The sequence below is a fragment of the Amblyomma americanum genome, chromosome 3, assembly GCF_052857255.1.
Source record: "Amblyomma americanum isolate KBUSLIRL-KWMA chromosome 3, ASM5285725v1, whole genome shotgun sequence".
Lineage (NCBI taxonomy): Eukaryota > Metazoa > Arthropoda > Arachnida > Ixodida > Ixodidae > Amblyomma > Amblyomma americanum.
This window is the reverse complement of record NC_135499.1, coordinates 129,788,066-129,809,374: the sequence shown is the minus strand read 5'-3', so window position 1 is coordinate 129,809,374 and position 21,309 is coordinate 129,788,066. Positions and strand designations below refer to the sequence as shown.

At 44.7% G+C, this 21,309-nt stretch overlaps 2 protein-coding genes across 3 annotated transcripts in view; one reads left to right on the top strand and one right to left on the bottom strand.

Moving 5' to 3' along the window:
• The window catches only part of mys (position-specific antigen beta subunit myospheroid), a 35,505-nt gene extending 30,793 nt beyond the window's left edge, over positions 1–4,712 (bottom strand). The window contains exons 1-6 of one of the 2 annotated variants that reach the window (XM_077657870.1): positions 4,372–4,712; positions 3,281–3,405; positions 3,059–3,153; positions 2,203–2,307; positions 2,019–2,103; positions 569–797 (exon numbers count right to left, since the gene is read on the bottom strand). In XM_077657870.1, coding sequence (XP_077513996.1) covers positions 569–797; positions 2,019–2,103; positions 2,203–2,307; positions 3,059–3,153; positions 3,281–3,377 — 611 coding nt within the window. In that variant the 5' untranslated portion in view covers positions 3,378–3,405; positions 4,372–4,712. Of the gene's footprint in view, positions 1–568; positions 798–2,018; positions 2,104–2,202; positions 2,308–3,058; positions 3,154–3,280; positions 3,406–3,968 lie in introns of both variants that reach the window. The other variant, XM_077657869.1, reaches the window with a different exon arrangement.
• Positions 4,713–4,947: 235 nt separating this feature from the next.
• Positions 4,948–20,356, top strand: LOC144124923 (uncharacterized). The gene is made up of 7 exons (XM_077657871.1): positions 4,948–5,705; positions 5,848–6,339; positions 11,005–11,352; positions 11,940–12,140; positions 12,671–12,994; positions 15,643–15,985; positions 17,153–20,356. Exons 1-7 carry the CDS (start codon positions 5,652–5,654, stop codon positions 17,338–17,340), a joined length of 1,950 nt encoding a protein of 649 aa, XP_077513997.1. The 5' UTR covers positions 4,948–5,651; the 3' UTR covers positions 17,341–20,356.
• Positions 20,357–21,309: the final 953 nt, after the last annotated feature.

The following is a 21,309-nucleotide window of genomic DNA, read 5'->3' as shown; positions in this document are numbered from 1 at the left end:
GAGACGCCGTAGTGAAGGGCTCCGGAAATTTCGACCACCTGGGGTTCTTTAACGTGCACTGGCATCGCACAGCACACGGGCCTCTAAAATTTCGCCTCCATCGAAATTTGACCACCGCGGCCGGGATCGATCCCGCGTCTTTCGGGCCAGCAGCCGAGCGCCATAACCACTCAGCCACCGCGGCGGAAAATTAGGCTAAAAGATTACAGTGACTGATCCCGAAGATTAGGTTGGTGCAGAGTTGCTCAAGCCTGCCACATCTAATTTGCATGTACTAAATTAAATAATGCAACAAATTAGGCAATTTACTGTACCCTGAAGCTAACAGGAAAGGTACAGCAAAAATGACTTTGTTACAGAGAATCTAAATAAAACACCTAACAACACACTACAGGTCAGAAAGGAGTGCTTAAGAGCAAAAAAGCAATTGTTTTTGTCTTCCAGGCACCACCACAAATGGCACGATACCTCCCCACCTCCATTCAAGAACAGGACTTCCTTGGCAGATGCCCAAAGAAATGACTAAGTAACCAATGCCCAATAAGAGCAGAATGCTGAACCAGCTTACTTTTCAGGGACAGTGTTCACGTAGGGCATGACCACTTTGTCGACAAAGGATCCGAAGCCAAGGCGGAAGTTTGTCGTTATCTTGCCCATTTCCTCAGCGAGATCGTCACCCAGTTGTGCCAGCTTATCTTTGTCGTCCTTCATCGAGTTGGACAAGTCCATGAGGTAGTACAGATCAACAGGGTAATCCTCAGCCTGCTTGAATTCCACATGAAGTGGGAATGGAGACTCTGCACATGTAAAAACAACAAGCTACATCAGCAAACATAATTACAAGTGCACTCTTACAGCAAACAGATTGTGCCAGACACGGCAGAGAGACCATAAAGACGGTTAGAAAAATAAAAGGAGAACTCTAAGTTGCCGAATTTTTCAGATCACTTTCACTCAATGTCTGACGCAGATTCTCAGACCCTCTGATTTCTGCTAGTACCTTGTCCTAGTCTTCCTTTTTTACTTTTCTTCCGTAAATATACAACATAGATTATGATGGCCAGCTTCTGCTTTTTCTTTCAAGGCCATGCTACTCAGCATTCACCCTGTTTAAAGGGCAACACAGAGAAGAATCAAATTTTTTTTCTTTCCTGGGTGATGAGACAGCTACCATCAACTGATGAGATCTGAAAGCGAATGATGCTAATCAAAATGTCGAAAATTGAGCAACCACTTATTATGCATGTGCAAGCACTAAGCATGTGAAAGAGGTCAAGCGCTCCGAAACAGACCTGAAAGAATCTCTGAAACACTTTCCAGCAATCACAATGCGGCACAAAGCCGGGCATACTGCATCTGATAGCAGGTCCCACTGTCGGTGAAGAAAATGTGTTCAGCGACTGCCTGCTTTCTGCTTCCTCACTACAGAAGGTGACACAGATACATCACTGGCTGACAGGACAAAACGTATTGCAGTCCCAAACAGGCACCAATCATGCACAGCAATCAATGGAAAGCCAGCAAGCGCATCTATCTTCAACCACACAAACACAGATTCGTCTATACAATTCAGTGTTTGCAAAACCCATCTTGAATGTAGGGCATCACTGCCCAGGCAATGTCTTTTTGTAAAATGCAACCAACATGCTTGCTGCTAGAGCTTCAAATCACCAGAAGCAGTAGACGAGAAAAAAAAGCATTCTCACAGAGTTCTGGTAGTAAGCAAGGAGAGAAATTTTTCCAAACAAGCAATACAGTGTAGTACTTTAAATGCTACTGGTACGAACCTCCTGTTGGTCCTGTTTTACTTAATCCACAAGTAAGGCATTTGTAAACTGAGGAACCAGCAAGATTCCTGCATTAGTGCCACTCCCAATGGCAAAACTGGATAACTATACTGACGATGCTCTCTCACTGAATTCCAAGTATTTTGAACGGCACAAGAAAGTTTACTGCAAAAATTACCCCAACCTCTGAGATCACAGGCATGAAAAAAATCAAGCAGCAACAGAACTTACTTGGCTTTAACCTAAGAAGAATTTCTTGTGGTTTGATCTGAATGGCTTCTCCCTCCTTCACTCCTTTGTTGCTCAACTCGTTGTCCTGTTGACATCAGACATGTGCAGCAGATCAGTATATACAAAACAGCTTCATGTATCATGCATAAATGTATCCAGGGAAGCTTTACAATGATGTACTTGCCACAAGTTTGTCCATAGTGTTCTTGGGATGAAAATAGTCATAGGGACAGTACTGAGCCAAATTGATGAGGGTGTCACACCTGGGTTTTCCATCGCTTGTGTAATTCTGAAAAAAAAAATAAAGGTGAAGTTGAAAAAGATGCAATATAGGCTGCTAAATTGATGTTGCAGATGAGTACAGGCCCCAAATTTTCCTAAGTCTGTTTTTGTGTAAGACATCAGTAAACATGATTTACAACGTGAAATTGCCTGCGCTCAAAAAATAGTTTACAGTCAAATTTCTTTGTCCGCATAGTTTTGGTTTTGGTTTCAGCAGTTGAAGAGCAGTTGTGATGTCACGAATGAGTATGAGATCAAGTGATATGTACAAAAACTGGAAAAAATAGCTGTTTGTCCACTGGTGGTCATTTCAGCTCCTGAAGCAGGCTGGCTTAAGAGTTGCAACGAATTAAAATGAATAAGCTCCACTATATTGCAGTTTTTGTAAGCCTCATGTAATGCCATACCTACTCCTGACATCGCAAACACCATTCAGCTATTCAAACTGAAACTATATGGGAGAGGAAATGCAATTAAAATTATTTACTAGGTGCAGTCACATTCCACATGGTCATCTATATCTACTCATGTTTTAAACATCATTCCAAAGCAGCAGCACAATACAAAAAATCTGCCAGCTCCACCCATTACGATGTGCAAGCTACCTGTATGCTGACATAACTTGCAATTATTAATATGAAAACTAATTTTCTTTGGAAATCTATCGTTAGATATTAACCAGCCCGATTACAGACAAGCACGGAACAAACATGGGTGAGATCAACATGTCGATCTCACCCGTTTATAAGGGCGCTCACCTCTTTTGAGCACCAACCACAGTCAGAGTCAAACGTGATACATTCAGAGCACGTTTCTCGGCCACTGCATGAACTACTCAGCAGTTTCTCTGGGCCTGTAAGTAGTACAATAAAAAGGGTACCACCACAGAACTCACCTGAAAGAACTTGTAAGTTTAACAAAACACAGAAAATCGCGTTGTAAATAACGCAGTGAGGTATCAAAATGCAAGCTGATATTACCTTTCTTCACGCTTTCTTTAGTCTTCACTTGGCAGAATACAACAGAAGCGAAGAACAGAGCGTAGCACAAGTGCTTGGCGGTAAAGTAAGAGATCATCTTCACAGTTTTATTTAGAAACAAAAACCTGAAAACGAAAAAAGATGGGCAACACATCACGAATTTAAACAAATTGATGCTATAGAAATACAAGAGCTATCTACAAGCAATAGCAGAATGCAAGTGCGGCGCAAAAGGATTTCCTGATAGCATGCCCACACCCTTCCAACGGACCCGACGACAGGGAACTAGCGGTAGAAGAGGTAGGCAGCAATTCCCATCCCGATCAGGTCCGCAAAATGCGATTGTGCGGTTGCTTTACTGCCTCACGAAGTGTACGCCCATCAATCTTCATTTCGGGCAAGAGAAACCCGCAACTTGAGGCCAGATGGCTTACAGATGTGCCCTGCCCATTGTTTACGCGCACTGTTGTCGGCTCGTCAACTAAGTTCCGAACTACGAAAACTTCCCATAAAGTAACGTTATGAATAACGTCAACCTTCCAAACTTCTGATATCACTACAAGTAATCCCTTTACAGAATTTAATCGAGTAAAAACGAATTATTCACGAGGCGCTCACAACGGCAGTATGAAGGAGTGCCGTGAAACCAAACTTTTAGGGGGATACAGAACAAAACGGGAGTACTTACAAATGAATGAGGAGTAAATTAACAATACGTAATCCCTCTTCTTTGTGTCACGTCATTGAGGGCAGTCAAGCTTCAGCGCTAAAATCACAGAGATGATATGCGGCAGCGAAACTCCAAGCGCGAAGTACTCGGACAAGCCCGGTTGCCTATGTAAGGAAGGAGACTCATGGGGGTAGTGACGTCACTCAGGAAGTGTTGCTCACGGCCTCACCAGCCTTACGGCGGCGGCGGCGTCGTTGGCGCCTGTGCTTGTATGTGTTGCATTTGCCGCAGTAATTTGAGACTCGGTCGACGCGGTCTTGGTCCGTAGAAACAGTGTAAACCAGCAGTTCCCGCTTCCCTTAATGCACTGGCAACAGAAAGGGTCAAAGGCGGTGCAAGCTGTGAGAGAAAATTCACTCACAAGGTTCAGGTGTGGAAGCCGCAGTGCTGGCGGGTTCTTGGTGGGAATGGGGGACGCGCGCGCGCGCGCGCCCTGAGACGCCCACGTTTCGCCCTCCTCACGGATGCGCCCCGTTTCTTTGAGGCGAGGCGGTTGTCGTCGGGGTTCTAAAAACGGGTTCGCGCCACTGTCTTTTTTGTTCGAAACCTCGAAGGCAGGTTGTCGCCTTGGTGCAAGCGGAAGTCCTCAGCATGAGTCTCTTTCGTTTTTAACGGGGTGGAGATGCAGAGACCATTGCACAAATAAAAACAAGACCACTTTATCCACGCGCCGCCCTTTTTGTCTTAAAAAAAAAAAGCCCTAGAAGTTAGCTCGACATCAACCGTACGTCCAGTTTTGTAGTTTGTTTCTATTTATGACTATTTCCGTTTATGAAGGTGCGCGCACGTGTGCTCACCACAGTAATTACACTTTGTTGGAGTTTGATTTATCGGAAAGCCGACCCAGTTCAGTTACGATACACACAAAAACAACGCGCAGACAGATCCATTTATGTACGGACATATATACAAACAAAACAATAAAGACAACAGTGACCGAAAAGTACTGAAGGCAGGCGACGCTTGTTCTATTCGAAAAACTCCGACTTGCTCAGAGCTGCAATCCACTGTTGCTACTATAGTGTACTAGAATTCTAGTTCAGTGTATTGCTACATACGAAGAAACCTCCACTGATAACGTAGTGGCGGGTTTTATCTGCGCTATCTTGACTACGGTTCCACAACGGTCTGACAACATGGTGAACTTGGGAAAGCGTGATTTGTCAATATTGCATTTGTGTACGCTCATAGCCGGTGCAGCGTAGTGTGTTGTACGGGATAGCGTTCGGTTATAGTTCCGTTCTCCATGTAGCTGTCTCGCATGAAGAAAGTGCCTTTTGTATGCGCTATAAACGATGGCACATTTTTGATGCCATTCACCAACATTCGAAGCACGGTGGATTCAAAAGTGCCTCCTACGCTATGCGGTGTCCTATCCGGGACTGAAACGGATGTGCGAATGAGCGCGTGATGTAGGTGTTGTGGTGCGCTGTGCTGTGCATTTCGACGTCTCCTCGATGAACAGATTGGTGCCGTGCGATTCCGCGACGATGACGCAAACATGCTTCGAGTGGAATGATTCGACATCCATGCTCACGCTAGATTTCTTGTGCGTGCAGCATAGGCGGTGCGAGGTGCTGACCTAGACAACGCGTTTCACAAAAAGTGTTCGTGCTGAATCTACTATGCACAAAACGAACCATGCCTGCTGTAGGAGTTCGAGAAGAAAAAGAAAAAAGCGAGCAGCTTTTGGAGGTAAAAGCGTTCATTTATTTTTCGCGTTCGTTTGTGGCTAACCGCAATCAAAATGCTCGACCGATTATTTTGACTCAGGATCGTGCGAGTTGTGCCCTGTCAGATCGTTAACGTGCGTTTTTGTTTTCTTTGTTATGTTCAGGTCTTCGACGATGTGCAAGCGTTCTTGTCAGATCAAATCGTCCGTTCAATTCCGGAGAGCGTCGAAACGTTTTTCCGGGACAATGGAGTCCCGGGAAAGCTTTGCGAAGACGTTTCGGACGCCTGTTTGCGGTACATGATCCACGGTTCATTCGTCGACATCATCACAGCGCGCAAGATACTTCAGAAGCACCTCCTGCAGCGTGATGCTGTTGGCCTGCAGCAAATCGCCGAAACAGAAGTCGCCCTGTCGATTGCATTTCAAGATCACTACGCCGACGTAGCATCGCACGAGGTTATTGGCACAGATGTCATTGAAGACTGCCCTGACTTGGCTGCTGAAGAAGATGCCTTCTGTTCGCCAAGTGAAACAACCCTGCTTGTTAATGTGGTCGCTGATGGGAGCACATGTAACGAGTTTTGTTCTGCAGCCCTTCAGCACACTTTCGACCAAGTGGAAACAGTTGCCAGCAATGTTGAAAAAGAGCCTGAGGTGATCCTTACTCTTCTTAGGTGCACAGTTGCAAATGCTTGGTTATGTACCCTGTGTGGAACAGAACCTCACGCACGTTACATTTAGGCAGTGGATTACAGTTTGTGTCCATTTTTTTAACAGCTTAGCCCATTGTGTGACCAAGACACAAGGAATAATTTTGAATCAAATTTTGTTGGAAGCTTATGTATTGCTGGTCTAGAGAGTTTAATGTACTCAGGCTAGCATTAATTTCTTCAGTTCAGGTGAATTTAGCATCCTTCACCTTTTTTATTCCAACTAGCAAACAGCAAAAATATTTCACAAAAGAGTAACCTTTGTAGCACTTATTCTGCCATTTTCTTGCTGTCAGACTTGGTTTGGTTTATTAGGGTTTAACGTCTCAAAGCGACTCAAGCTATGAGGGACGCCATAGTGAAGGGCTCCCCAAGAATTTCAACCACCTGGGGTTCTTTAACGTGCACTGACATCGCACACTACACGGGCCTGTAGAATTTTGCCTCCATCGAAATGCGACCACCAAGGCTTGCTTTCAGATTTGCCCCCAGTAGTAAACTCGATTTTTTTTTCCAGAATTCTTGAGTCGTGTGCATCTTTGAAACACAAAATCATGACTTGTTTTCTTAGGGGCTGATTTCATTAATCCTGGTGTTTTAATATTCCAGGTTTCAACTATTGTGATAGTTTGTATGAAATTTTTTATGTGCATGTAAAAAATTAACCATTGCTGTTTTCTGTTGAAAAACTACAAATTCGTCTTCTTGAGGCCAGGATATACCATTTAGGCTGAAAAATATTTGTTTTGGATCGAAATGAGAAATGGTACCTGAAGGGGTGTTTAAACAAGAGGGGGTTGCATAGAAAATTTAAAGGCCTACTTCGTATCTTTCACAGCAAAGTGTATTATGCAAATTCTAGCGCTTGATGAAAAATTCTGATTAATGAAGTGGCAAAGCAACATTGCAGCACTGTCACAGTGCACATCTGCAGTGAACATACACTGCTAAAACATTAGTGTTATTTATGTTTGTGAGTAATGTGAAATATGTTGGCCAATCTAAAAATTCTGTACTTTAATACTTTCTGCTGAGCACAGTTATATTGGCAACCATTTTCTTTCCACTGGTTCACTCGTTTTACTAGTTTTGTTTCAATTTGCATGATCTTTTCCAGTTCACTGTGACTGTGCTTTTCTTGAGGGCACTTCTCTATTTCTTTCATGATGCCTGCTGCTACATTTACTGCTTGTTAACCATTTATATTCACAGTGTGATGTACTTATTCTGCTTCTTTTCTAACAAGGTGTCCCGTCGGCAGACTAATATATTTATGGTTACTTCCTGAGCTGTTAGTCCCTCACTCGTCTATCTTCGTTTTAGCAACATGGCATCACACAGTAGAAACGTAGTTGATTGACTGCTTTGGAATTCTCATGTGATCTGCCATTCTTATTTAATTTCTTTATTCACAATAACTAGGTTGTGCTACTTGCAAAGTCGTAGCCTTAGCTTTCTGTTATTATTCGTTTATCCATTCAGACCTCTGACATGGCCATTCATATCACATAGTAAGTTAACTCCTTCCTTATTTACAAGTGGCTTTATATTCTCAACAAGACATTGTACCTGCTCTTGGTGTGACTGTCTACAATTATTACTTGTCCATAAACAGGCTGCTCCTAGCCACGTCGTTCTGTGTTCAATGCCGTGTTCTTCACCTGTTGATTCTGCCATCTTCCAATTTGTTCCTTGATGAATAATTATGGCAGACCTACTTTTATTTTTTTCTTTCATGTCCGAGAGATGTGTCACCGTGTAAATGCCTTTTTCCATTTCTCTCAGCACCCAAAATTTCTAATCATTACACTTTCTTTCTGCCTGCCCCCTTGTATGTTTATGTAACTTACTGACCTTGTTGTTAGCTCACTTATTTTTTTTTTCTAATGTTCCTGCTGACAGTTCTGCTGGCTTTGGCACACCTAGTTAAACGCTTTCTTCTACTAACTTCTTGCCTTTCTGAGTGCCCGCATGCCCCCTAACAGTTGCTGCATGGCTTGCAAGTCGCTGATCTATCTCTCCACCCAGCCTTCCACTGAAGAACGTTTTATCTCATTAAAAAGCTCTCCCCACACCTGCTCCTCACTCTGCCTTGATTTTTTTTTACGACTTCTAAGTTTTTCTCATGCCCTAACATGCAGATATCTTGGTTCGCGGCTACTGCATCCTTTCTCTTCATACCCCTTCCTTGTCATTGTATCTGGTACAGTGCATGCTATGATCTGTACTTCAGGAGGTATCACTTGTATTTCTTGTGCTCCCGGGGCACTTACCTGCTTTTGCCTCGTGCCCTTCAAGCAGGTCGTTCAGTCCTGTTGCTATCACGATAAGGTTTCGCCCTACGTTGACCTCTGGCAGTTTGCTTTTTTGTTTTTTTTTACCTCTGTCTTCATCGCCTCCCCTGGAGACTGTCCATTTGTAGCCTGTTTATCTCTGTTCACCCTTTCCACTATCACTCCCACTCACTCTCTCATGTTTGAGGCCCCTGTGATAAGCACTTGCAGTTTTTCTCTCTCCTAACATCTTTCTTGTGCTGGCCTGCGTTTCGAGACCTCCGACTTATTTGTCTTCAATGCCTATTGGCCCTGATACTGTCCCCTTTCTCTGATGCACCCTTTTTCTTTTTCTCACTAATGCTGCCTGCTGTCAGTCTCCACTTCCACGTAGCTTCTTTGTGTGACCTTGGCCATCCAAACTTTGACCTCATTGACCATGGTGGTACAGAGCCCATGCACATATCCTGCAATGGCATGTCTGCCATTGCAGCTTGCAGTGGCCATCTTGGCCACTTATGTTTCTGGTGCTTTTAGCCTTTCCTTCAGGTTCTGCATTATAGAGGCTTTGTGGACCCCTTGGTTTGGGCATGGTGCCTTATCACAGTCTTCTTACTCTCCTGTGGTAAAGAACCCAACCACACACTCACTCATTCATTCACTTGTCACTCATTCTCCTTCCAAAGCCTCAACTTGCTAGGGGAGTTTGGCGTTTTCATACTCTGTTGAGTTCAGTCCACCCATGCGTTAAATGCACATAATTGTGTGCATGCATTCTGGGTCTTCTGCCTCTTCAGCAACCCTGAACCTATTTGCATTCAAACTCACCATCCGTTCGCACTCTTGGTATTTAACCTGTTTCTTAATCATTGTCACTCCCTTGAGTGTCTGCATCACACAAAAATAACACAAAAGGGTACCAAGCTGAACACTACATGCAAGCATGTGCATCAGGTAAGGCTGTCTACTACAAGTGTCCAGTTCCTGTGTGAAAAAGGATAAATGAACTGTTCACAATTATTTAATGTATACAAGCCACTAGCTATAAAAAAGGTTAGAAAAGTCTAACTCGGAGCATTCACAAAGACTATAGTCAGATACAACTCAACAACGAAGCGGCTTTTCCCCGTCTAAGGACACCCTTTCAGCTAATGGCGTCGACTGATTCCCATGAGCCTGCTGGCGTGACAATGCAGGGAGTGACAGATAAAAGGGGATAGTCCGCTCCCTTCATGATCGGAGATAGTCTCCCCCCTGCATTGTTGCGCCCTGCATTTTCAGCATCAGAAGATGCACTGGGGATAGTGCAGTGCCAATAAAATAGTAACAAGCACTTTTTGAAAGCAAAAAGCACAATGCACTTAGCAAAAGCTCGATCATGTGCACCAATACATGTTCTCATGTTGGGTACCTCAATAATACATAAGTTTTACTGTTAAATGCTACTTTGTTCAGTATGCAATTTTGTATGCTAAATTACAAGTTTCCTTAATTTCCTTAATTATAATTTCCTTTTCCTTGCAGTTGTAAATGCAGAGATCAAATCACATACACAGCTCAACATCAAAATTTTGTGTCGCTAGTCATTTACAATAAGTCTCTCAAAGCTTGTGGTGGCGTTGGGTGCAACCTTCATACCACTATAAGTTTGTAACATCTTTTAAGAACATTGTTATTGTTATGGGACTGCATTTACTGTTGCCATTATCCAGACATTCTGCATTGTAGTGTTGTAGGTTTTGTCATTCACACTTTTGTTGAACAGTGATAGCATCTCATTTATCCTGACTCTACTGTCAAGAAAAGCTTCCTAAAGTCCACAGGTCATGCCTGCTTTTCTTACCAGTATGCCATATTTTGAACAGTTGTAAAACACTGTTCTGTCTGCTACTGGGATGCAGAAAACGACATAGTAAGGGCACACATGCTTGTTGCTAGTGTCTTGTGTTGTGTGCGCATGCAGTTGCATGTATCTCATGTCACAGTTACAGTGTGAGTGCAGCATACTGAAACTCTTCATTAATGTTTGCCTTAGTAAACCTCGTGTTGAAGTGCATTGTAATGCATTCTGTTAACAATGCAGGAATGGCAAATTTTTCGTGTTTTCCTTACAGCATTGGGTATTCATTTAGATGTGATGGCCTTCATTGTAACAATCAGAGCAAATCATAGCTTCTGAACAGTTTACTAGCTCATAGTTCACTGGGTATAAGTGATCGACTTGAAACAAGTGTTGTTAGTTGCCTGCAAATTTTTTTATTCCTGGATGTATTGATGAGTTACCAACAGCTTCATGTTAATGCTTTTTTTTTTTACTTCCTGTTTCTTTCAAACAGCAACTCAACTGCGAACCAAGTTCTGTACCAAATCCAGTTGTCATTGAGATTCATTGCTCGAAGCTGGAGGATGCCATGCTCAACCTTCCTCTGGACATTCCCATGGCCCAAGAAAACATTGAGGAGCCATTCGTGGAAGATACATCAGTCATGGCTGCTACATCCACATCACCGGACCAGCTTGCAGATGATCGTCAGAATGATACACCGCTGGAGCAAGCAGCAGAAGTTCAGAAACGAAAGCGGAACTACGAAGAAATCACACCATTCAAGTACTTCTGTGAGCTTTGCTCATTTAAGACGAAGAGGAACAGTCACTACCTGAAACACATAAAAATACATGAAAAGGTGAATCATTGCATGTTGCTGGCAGCATGACTGCTACACGAGATAAAGGCGCTGAAATTTGCAAAGGTGCTGCAATGTGAGATAAAGGTGCTGCAGAAGGTTGCATCTGAATTCCGATTATTCTCAGCTTTATTAGTGACATTTGCTAGAGCACATAATGGATGAAGCAACTGTCCTGACTTACGTTATATGCAATGCTGATGCACCACAGTGGCAAGTTAACATTTTCAGAGAGCAAGTGGTGGCACTTGCATAACTTTTGTAATGTTACAGCATGAATGGCTCTAATGTGTAGGAAGGAATTAGAAGTGTGAAAGTAGGTAGAAATGTGAAAGAAATATTGCAAAGTTGGTGCAAAATCTGAATTTATTCCTAAAGTATAGAGGTCTGAAAATAAAGTTCCAGAACTGAGGCATGCCTAAGTGTTGGCTGGACTGTGTATAAAGAAATTAGTTTGTTTTTTCAGTGGTGTTCATGATTTGTTCAAAAATAATTATTGTTCGCTTAAGCAGCTGGTTTCCAGCAGACAGCACACTGTTGTCTTGTCGGGTGGTAACAACTGTGCTGTGGTTCTATCCCAACAACAGGTGACCACACTGCATAGCTGTGACAAGTGTTCTTTCACCACCATGCGCCTTGGCCACTTGAGGAGGCATGCATCAACACACAGCAACCAACTTCATCGCTGCACCCACTGCAGTTACACAACGGATGACCAGAAGCTGCTCTTGCGCCATAACCGAATGCGACACTACCGCAGTAAGCGTCCCCGCGGGGCACCGCCTAAGGTATGTGACTGTGTTGATCTACATTATTCTGTTCTATATTTTTCTCTGTTGCACCCTACAGTGCATGTACAGTATAGCTCTTGTAGCTGTAAGATACTCTAGTATCTGCCACGGTGTCTCAGGCTGCCTATGGCATTTGGCTGTTGAGCCCAAGTTTGCAGTATCAAATCCTGGCTACAATAGTCACATATCAATGGAGATGGAATGCAAGAGAGCCTGTGTACCATGCAATGTTGGGGCACTACATAGCTCCCCGGGTGGTTGAAGTCAAGTAGAGAGCGTCTCTGATAGCCCAGATGTAGATACGGGATGTTAAATCCCATATACCACACCTATAGTACTGTACCAAAATGCTGTTGAATAGCAGCCCAGATAAATGCACTATGATAGCTTGCTAAGTTGCATCACTCATGTAGCTCACCTCTCTTGTGCTCTCTCATCGTTATATTTCAAAGCAAACATGGGGTGTCGAATGCTGGGGACAAGACAGAAAATCTTTACTGTGGTGCCCCTCACATTGTGCTTTGCAGCCGATGGAATGCCCCCACTGCAGCTATCGCACCACACGACCCCTGCTGCTTGCCAGGCACCGCCAGCGTCATTCAGGTGACAGTGGGGCGCTGCAGAGCAGCGCACCCCTGCACCAGTGCACCCAGTGCGGCTACCAGACACACCGCAAGGAGCACCTGGTGCGGCACCGCGCCAATGTGCACGGAGGGGCGCGCCCTTTCCTGTGCCACCGGTGTGGGAAGGCCTTCAAGAGGGCAGATGCCCTGCGCCAGCACCACCTGACGCACACCGGCCCCAACGAGGGCATTCCCCAGGCCTCGTTTCCATGCCCACAGTGCCACAAGGTGAGCTGCCTTTGCCATCTGATTGCAGGATTGAGCTATATAACTACTTGGTGCAGTGGCTAGAGGTACAAATTGTTGGTGGTGTGGCATTTCTTATTTTCTGTGGGTGATTAAACTTGCTTGTGTGAGAGTATGGGAAGAGGACTTTTGCTCAGCAAGGGCTTTGTTTTGAAAAACCTGCGCGAAGAGTTATTGATAGCTGGTAGACTAGTGCATGGAGGTTTTGTCAGCAGCAGAGTTGTAGGTAACGCACTACAAGTAATTGATTACTTGTAATCAATTACATTTTTTGTGATTTTAATTAATCAGTTACTTTTTTCAATGGTAACGTTCAAAGTAAATCAGTTACTTTTATTGTAATTGATTACCGGTACTCATTTACTTCTTTTTTTTTCTCGAAAAGAAGTTGTGACCAACAGTACAGCTTTGACAACCGCAACTTGATGGCAAACACTGGTGCTAGCCGTGATGTTCTCTTCGTTATATCTTTGTGACAGAGCTCAAACGAACCTTATGCGGAGAAGCATCGCGCGCGATCATGTCCGTACCACGACGGTGTCGCGGCCATCTTCTACAGCAGCTACTGTCCTAATATTGTTACGTGGCGACCAGCCGAAGAATGAGGCGAGATGTACGATTGCAGTGAGATGATTTTTAATGGTGGCTGGCCTAGCGCGAGCGCTCCGTCCCACGCCACTGCCGGCGTCGGCGTCTTCGGGACACTACCTGGGGCTGCCGAGTGATCGTCCCGATCATGAATCGAAGAAAACATCGACGAAGAGATGCGCGCGATGGTGATAGGTTCACAGGACGGTACAATAGAAATGGCATGGTGGTGAAGTGCTGGCCGCCATGATGAAAGAGATGGGCGAATGAATCCTGTTCCAAGAAGCTTACGGGCTACAGGTTGCCAGGAGCCGACGGCCGAAGCCCTTAGACGCACCAAACGGCAGGGGCAGGTGGGCTGTGTCTTCATGTGTGGACAGCATCTCGGGCCGGTCGAGTCATGGGGTCGGGTCGCGGCAGCGTCGTCATGTCGTCGTATCTTGTGATCAAGGCGGGGGACGGGGCTGGGGTGAGCGGCGAGGTCGGTTCGGGCTTGGCAGGCTGGGGCACGGCCGGGCAGCGCGGATCAGGAACTCGCGGCCGACGACCATGGTGGACGCAGGACACCGAAGCTCCGAAGCCAGGATGGGGGATGATACTCCACACCTCACACCAAATGTTACGTGGCGACCAGCCGAAGAATGAGGCGAGATGTACGATGGCCGTGAGATGATTTTTAATGGCGGCTGCGCCACTGCCAGCTTTGTCGTCTTCGTGGCACTACCCGGGGCTGCCGAGTGATCGTCCCGATTGTGAATCGAAGAAGACATCGACGAAGAGATGCGCTCGATGGTGATAGGTATCACAATATCACATGACCGCTCTACAGGGATCCCTGGTCCTGTCAGTTGGCGCTGCATCTTCCTCCCACTGCTACACCCAACTTGGCGGCTTCCACACAACGCACGAAGGCGGGAATATAGCTCAAGAAGGCTCGTAAAGCTAGGATTCTTTTAAACCAGCACTATTGCTGGAGTGTTTTGCAGTAACAGAAGGAAAATTATGTGGAACGTGTGGGCTTCGTTCGTGGAAAATATAACAGCGCAGCAAAGATGTGGACAAAAAGACAAGAGACATGGCACTCTATATGTGTCTTTTCATGCTTGCCTTTCATGCACTTATTTTTTTTTTTTCCAGTATTTGCAACTAACCAGATTGAAAGCTGACACTTGGTGCCATTAAGGTTCTGTTGTAGAGGCGCCTAACAATGCATGCAACCAAGATATCAGGAGCTTAGAAATAGCCATCCCCCTAACAAGCTTATGTCTACCGGCAGAGTGAACTTGCCTTGCGATATCAAGTCGCAAGGAAGAAAAAAATGTTGATCTGCTTCCATGGTGCATCTACTTTTTTTGTCGCTAGTACCCATAGATATGCAGAACGAATGTACAGTGAAACTTCGTTATAGTGAAGAGGTAAAAATAGCTCAATATAGCCAAAATTTTTAATATAAAATTTAATCAGAAACGTACACAATAGCGGAGAAATTTAGTCAGTGAAGGGGTTAGAAAAAATGTTGGAAGGCAAGGAACTCAGACAAAGTGCTTTGATAGACACCATGCTACTGGTTGTTGAGGGCTTCTGGTAATTTGATTGGTCCTTTTATTCATTTGGGCTTTCTCAGTCAACAGCTAGCCTTCCATTGACTCATTCACTGTCTAGTTGTACAGTTGGCCACACTCCTGTCTAGAGCGTTTGAATGGTGCACCGCGTAGCACACTTGCATTGTTTACGAGTGACGTAGGGCTCGAAACAATACTTTATCATGCATGCGCATTCTCATGGATCGTGTTTACTTCCTGGCGTCTTTAAAAGCTGTACTGGACCCATTAGACAATGGCAGTCATCATAAATCCACAACAGAGCGTGCTGTTTGAGCACTCCAGACAAGTTTGCGGACGACTGTACAAGACAGCAACATAGGTCTGCCTACAGTACTACACTGCTTCTCAGAAGAACAAAACTGTGGCACCTGACGTTGATTATACTTTAAGGGTACGCATGAAAGTACACTGATTTTTGATGGGTTCTTTAAAATGCAGGTGTTCCGGACGCACTCTCACCTTTCGGAGCACCAGGCTATCCACTCGACAGCAAGACCATTCTTATGTGAAATCTGCGGTTCAGCATTTAAGACACGATCAGTGCAGCGCAAGCACGTGCAGTCAGTTCACAACAACCCACGGGCATTCTGCTGCAACTGCTGCAGCAAAAAGTTCAACACTCAGTATGCATTGAAGCGGCACCAAAAGCTTCACCAGCCTTCACAGCAGCAACAGCAACCACAGCGGCAGCAGCAGCAGCCGGCACAGTCACACATGCTTGTTCCACCACACCCACCACTGCCGCCTTCAGAAGACCAGGTTCATGCCCCCTCACTTCATGGTAGGTAGTTACAGCTGTGCCTGAAAGGGTGATTGCTGCACAGTTTTTTTTTTTTTTAGTGTTGCAGATGGAGTTCCAGTGAACTTATTAGTGTTGCAATGTGGCAGAAATGCATACAGTATCCTGCATCTTTCTCCTCAAAATTTTGTGATTCCTCCCGAGTTTTGTGCACTGTAGTGGCACTTTTCAGTCTGTTTGTTCAGCAGAACATTTGTCACCGGTGTTCTGCATGCTCATTGTGACTAGTAAAATGAAAGATCTGGCATATGGAAACATGGAAAAACGAATTTCATTCGCACGACCATAAATATAATGCTGTCTGCCACAGTACAATTCGAACCTTGTTGTAGTGAGCAAGTAAAAAATCATAAAATATTTCGGTATAGGTGAAATGCATAATATAAAATTTCGCCAAAAATGCACTTAAGAGAAGTGCAGTTTAGTCAGTGAAGGGACGGAAACTCAGTTGACCCTTACTAAGCAGTAGGGAGAGGTAGCTCTTTCGAAGTTTTAGTGCCGTTTCGAAGCCTCTTGCGGCATTTCCAAAAGCCGCGAAAACCCGAGCACAGCACCGTCAGCAGGCAGCGTTGGCAGGTCATACCCCATCTAGGTTGGTTTCTTCACATTAACAGCGATGTCAAGCGAAGAATGGAACGCCAAAACGAAAGCTATCGCCGTTTTCTCTACCTCCGTGACACTGGATGGGAGTTTAAGATGACTACTTAAGCTACACCGACTGTGACCATACCGCTGGCTCCAGGGCGCAGTTGACGGTTGAGAGAGGCGCGAGCGCGTGCCCGTCTGCCTGGCTACTACCACCTATTCACACTATTATACCTTCCTTGGCGCTGTTGGCAAGTGCGAGAAGGTGCAAACCATGGCGCGAGCGCTTGCCGCACCACCATTACTCATTTGTGTAGTGAGGCAAAGGCTGCCAACTACCATCTGAGTGCACAGCTTGGCGCTGGGGCACCACCATGTTCCATACAATATATAAAATTAGAATTTCATGTTGAGGGAAAAAATTGGATCCTTTTATGTTATCCCTTGTAAATTTGCCAAAGCAGCAAGAAACCTTGACTTGTGAAAGTGGCTTTAACTGCTAATTAGGCTCTCAGTGGGACTTTGGTGTGAATACGCGTTTCCTGCTTTTTTTTTTTATGACAGATGTCCTTGGGAGCACTGCTACTGCCATGTCGGGACCAGTGGCTGAGGTGCCCAGCCTGGAACATGTCATAACGACAGTGCCCATACAAGACACATGCGACGTTATTGGGCAGATATCCACAGCCATGCTGCAGCCTGCAGAGACAGCGACCTTGCTTTACTTGACAAACCCTTTGACACCGTTTTAAGTGACTTTCTGTGGGAGGAAAGAAGAAAAATATACAGCGAAGTGGTGGGCTGTGACTTTCAAAGTGCTGCACAAATCTTTTCCTCTAAGAAACTGAGTTGTAAACCGTGTATAGTGTCACACACATTGTTGAGTTAGTAGTTGCTTTCTTCATCATCACTAAGGAGCTTTATATAAAACCTCTTTGATTTGGTTGCACTTGTCGCACCAGTTCAGGGAGTGCAGGACTTTCGAATTCATTTTGCCAATGCAGCATGCGCCTGCTGCACTTCCGTATTTGCTTTGCACAAGTTCCCGCCTTGTTCATCATGAATTCTTGGCTGGCTTGCACTCTCCCAAGTGGAAATGAAGCTGTAGTGCAGCAAGACGGTGGCGCCTGTGCATAGGTAGGAGAAGATACGACCGCCGTTGTTAATGAAATTGTGACAGTTCTTTCTTGAAAGAAGGAGGTGGACATAGCTGTCTGTGGCTTCAGAATTTTAAACTTGGGCAGTCAGGTTGAGCCCCATGGGCAGTATTTCAGTTCATGTTCGTAAATAATGTTTGTCATAATAGTTTATCTCGGATGTATCATATAGTCAGAACATTGCCTTGAAAATGCCAAGCGAAAGTTTAACACTATTGTTTGTGTTTATTGAACTCCCGTTTACCTCAACATTCAATATATCAAACAGCGCCGCGCCCCTGCAAGTGGCGCTTCTCTTCACAGCATTCCCATGATCCCTTTTCGTGTGTGGCTGCGCAGCCTTGGGCACCTGCTGATTGCAGTAGCGTTGTAAAACTGCGTGCCAAGGCGAATGTGAGTGCATGAACGTAGCCTTTGGTCGCTTGTACTCATTTCCCACACGACATTGCTGTCATGCAGAAAAGGCAGCTTTCGATGCACAACTTGTCTTGCGGTGAAGCCTAACTGACAAAGGTCAGTGGCAGTCTTTGCCTGGTGTGCTTTGCTCACTTCATTTCTGAAGGCACTGCGGGAAAGAACTGTACTTTAATTCTAATTAGAGATTAATCTATTTTTGGTATATTATATTGGTATTAGGATTATACCTCTTTTTATAGGCACTGGCTAGTCCCAAGCACCCTTCTCTGCAGTTTCAATGCGGTCAGGCTACACCTAGCGACGCATTGCAAGCGGTGCGCTGCGCTGCCAGCGCACCTGAGGGCATGTCACTAACATGTCACTAGCGTGGGTACAGTTTTCTTTATTCTAGTTTACAGATAATCTTATCTACTGCCATTTTTATATATGGAATGTTATTGATATATCGAAATATTTTGCGATCCCTTCAATTTCGATTTATCTGGGATCCACTGCACATGCAGCGACTTTTTCAGCAAAATGACAAATTTTTTGTGCCTGATTCATAGGAACACTTCATTGCTGTTTGCTGTTTGAAAATTCTTCACGCGATTTGGGATGCCAGCAGCTGTTGATGTAGGCAGCACACATCTGGCTGCAATTTGGCGGTGACGCCAAGGCTAGCAGATGACCAGGCCTGCAGTTGACTATTCATTTTGGAAGCAGCCAGTGCCAGGCTGCATTTCAACAACCTGAACTGGTGCTGCACACTCGCCACACTGGCACTAAACTTTATGGAACTGGTGCTGCAAGTACAGCCAAATTGAACAGACAGAACAGCTAGCAAGGCTGTGACAGTGGACGTTTTTCCAGTAGCGTCCTGCACATGCATCAAACCTACATGTCTGCCATTTTTGCTGGGGTATCTCGGTGAAAATGGCAGCCAAGTTAGCTGCACACGCTTATCCATGAACAGTGTCTGTGTGATGAATGATGCGATGAATTGCGGGACAATAAGTAGGTGCAGTGCTGCATCTTCTAGGCGCACAGAGTTGAGCGCATGGCCCCTGCAAGCACATGCATCGGGCAAGATGCAGTCTCGTTTGCCAGCATTTTTGAGTTGGCAATTTTTCGATGGATTGAGATAGATGGAATGAGCATTTTGGGATGGATTGAGTGCAGTGCTGGCAACTTACATCGTGGAAGGTGTGTCCGCAGATGATTCACGCCTATCCGATCTGTCTTGATGATGCCAGCACTGCACTTAACTGTTGCCTGAAAGTAAGCCCACCCCTCTCTTGTAAGGAAATTTTCACAGATAAAGTGGGAGGGAGCATAGCCGGTCTTGCCTGGCATGCTTAGTTCGCATGGCGGTCGCTAGAGGGATGCACTACTAGAAAAATGTTCCATTGTTGAGCATCCATTGTTAATTTGTTTCGCTGCAGGCCGCATTGTAAATATAAACATTGTGAATTATAGGCTAACCACAATGATCCAGACTGTGTACATTATGTGACATGTGGTATGATGTGTGCTTCTGTTTTATGACTTAGCAGATAATGCACATTAGTTGGCATATAAGCAAGCAGTCAACTTTCTTGACTAATTAATCTAAGCTGCCAAACATTCTAGCGAACAGTATTGATAAATTTCTTCAGCTGCTCAAGTGGGACAGCTTTGTAAGGATTTTGAGAGGTGTGCTGTATAAGCTGCTTCTCACTCATGAATAGCTGAAGGATGCGCAAAAACTACCATATTCTGTAATTTTCACACTTCACCTCTTAATACTAACATATGTGAGGTATGAATGGAACTAGATTTTATTGGCAGTTTGAAGAGCAGACATAAATGGTCATATTTCACATAATATAACAAATGCAAACACAAACATATGATAAGTACTTCACTAAAAATTGGGCAATTACATAATTGCACTTGCACCCTTGCTTGCCATCCAGGTTATTTTAAGCTGACAGGGCATCTATCATGGAAATGTTTCGTGTAAAGCAGAGTTCTTAGCTCTTTGTACAGTGTCGTAAAACGAGTGAGAAAGTGGGTAAATGTTAGGGTGTCTTGTGGAGCCCAGTTGAGTATTTGCCATAATCCAAGGTGGTTGGAGCTTTTCTTGCATGGCCTTACTGACCAATTTAAGTTGGTTTATTTTTCATTGCAAATAACTGACACGACAATAAAAATTTGTGTTCTTTTAGCAGAATTTGAAGATTGTAATTTGTGGACAAGCTTCTGTGGTTATTCATTGTCTACAGTTTTGTGTGAGGCATATGGTGTGAAATTGTAAATTGTATTGTATGACAAAGCCCTGACCTTCTCAATGAAATGTCAGGTTATCCAGTGGTTTTGGAAGTGGAGAGTTCTCTGTGGAGAATGCCTTCTCATGAATGACTTGACTTAGTGAAGCTTTGTGATCTTAAAGATTTTGCTGTTGTGCAACTTTTGTATTTGTTTGTGCTGCTTGCCACATGAGTTAAATGTCAGATGTTGGTGTAGCTTGAAGCAAATGCAGCAAGTAGTAGCTTTGTTTTCTGGGCATGTCAGCATTTCCAATACAGTAAAAGCTCGTTAATTCGAATTCCACGGGGCTGCCAGGCCAGTTCAAATTAACCAAAATTCGAACTAATGAAAGTGAGCAAAAATGGATGCGTTTGATGCCCGGAGGGCAAGAAAAACATTTATTTAGCAAAACAATCTGTTATCATCTTCTGCTTCTTCTCTCTGAGGGCTACCGTAGTCACTTGGTCTTCTAGCGCGCGAATGCGACGCAGGGAGTCTTCTTCCCCCTCTTCAAAGCTGAAGAAAAGGCGCGCGACATTCAGCGCTCCCATAACTTCTGCTGCGGACGGACGCACGGGCTCTTGCTCCTCGTCGTCGTCCTCGTCTTTTGCCTCTTCTGGGACAGATTGCTCCCCAACAATTTCAGCGACAATGTCCTCATCACTTCGGGCACCGCACACTGCTGCATCGCTGTCTACTTCAACGTAATCATCAAAACTAACGTCCTGCAGCACAGCACGCACAGCCGCAGGCAGGGGCTCTGGACTCCCATTGTCGCCACTTTCTTCCATACTTCCGGCAAGAAAGCCACAGTGGTGGAAGCAGTTTGCAATTGTGGACGGCGTGACCTGCTCCCATGCACGCACCAACATGTGC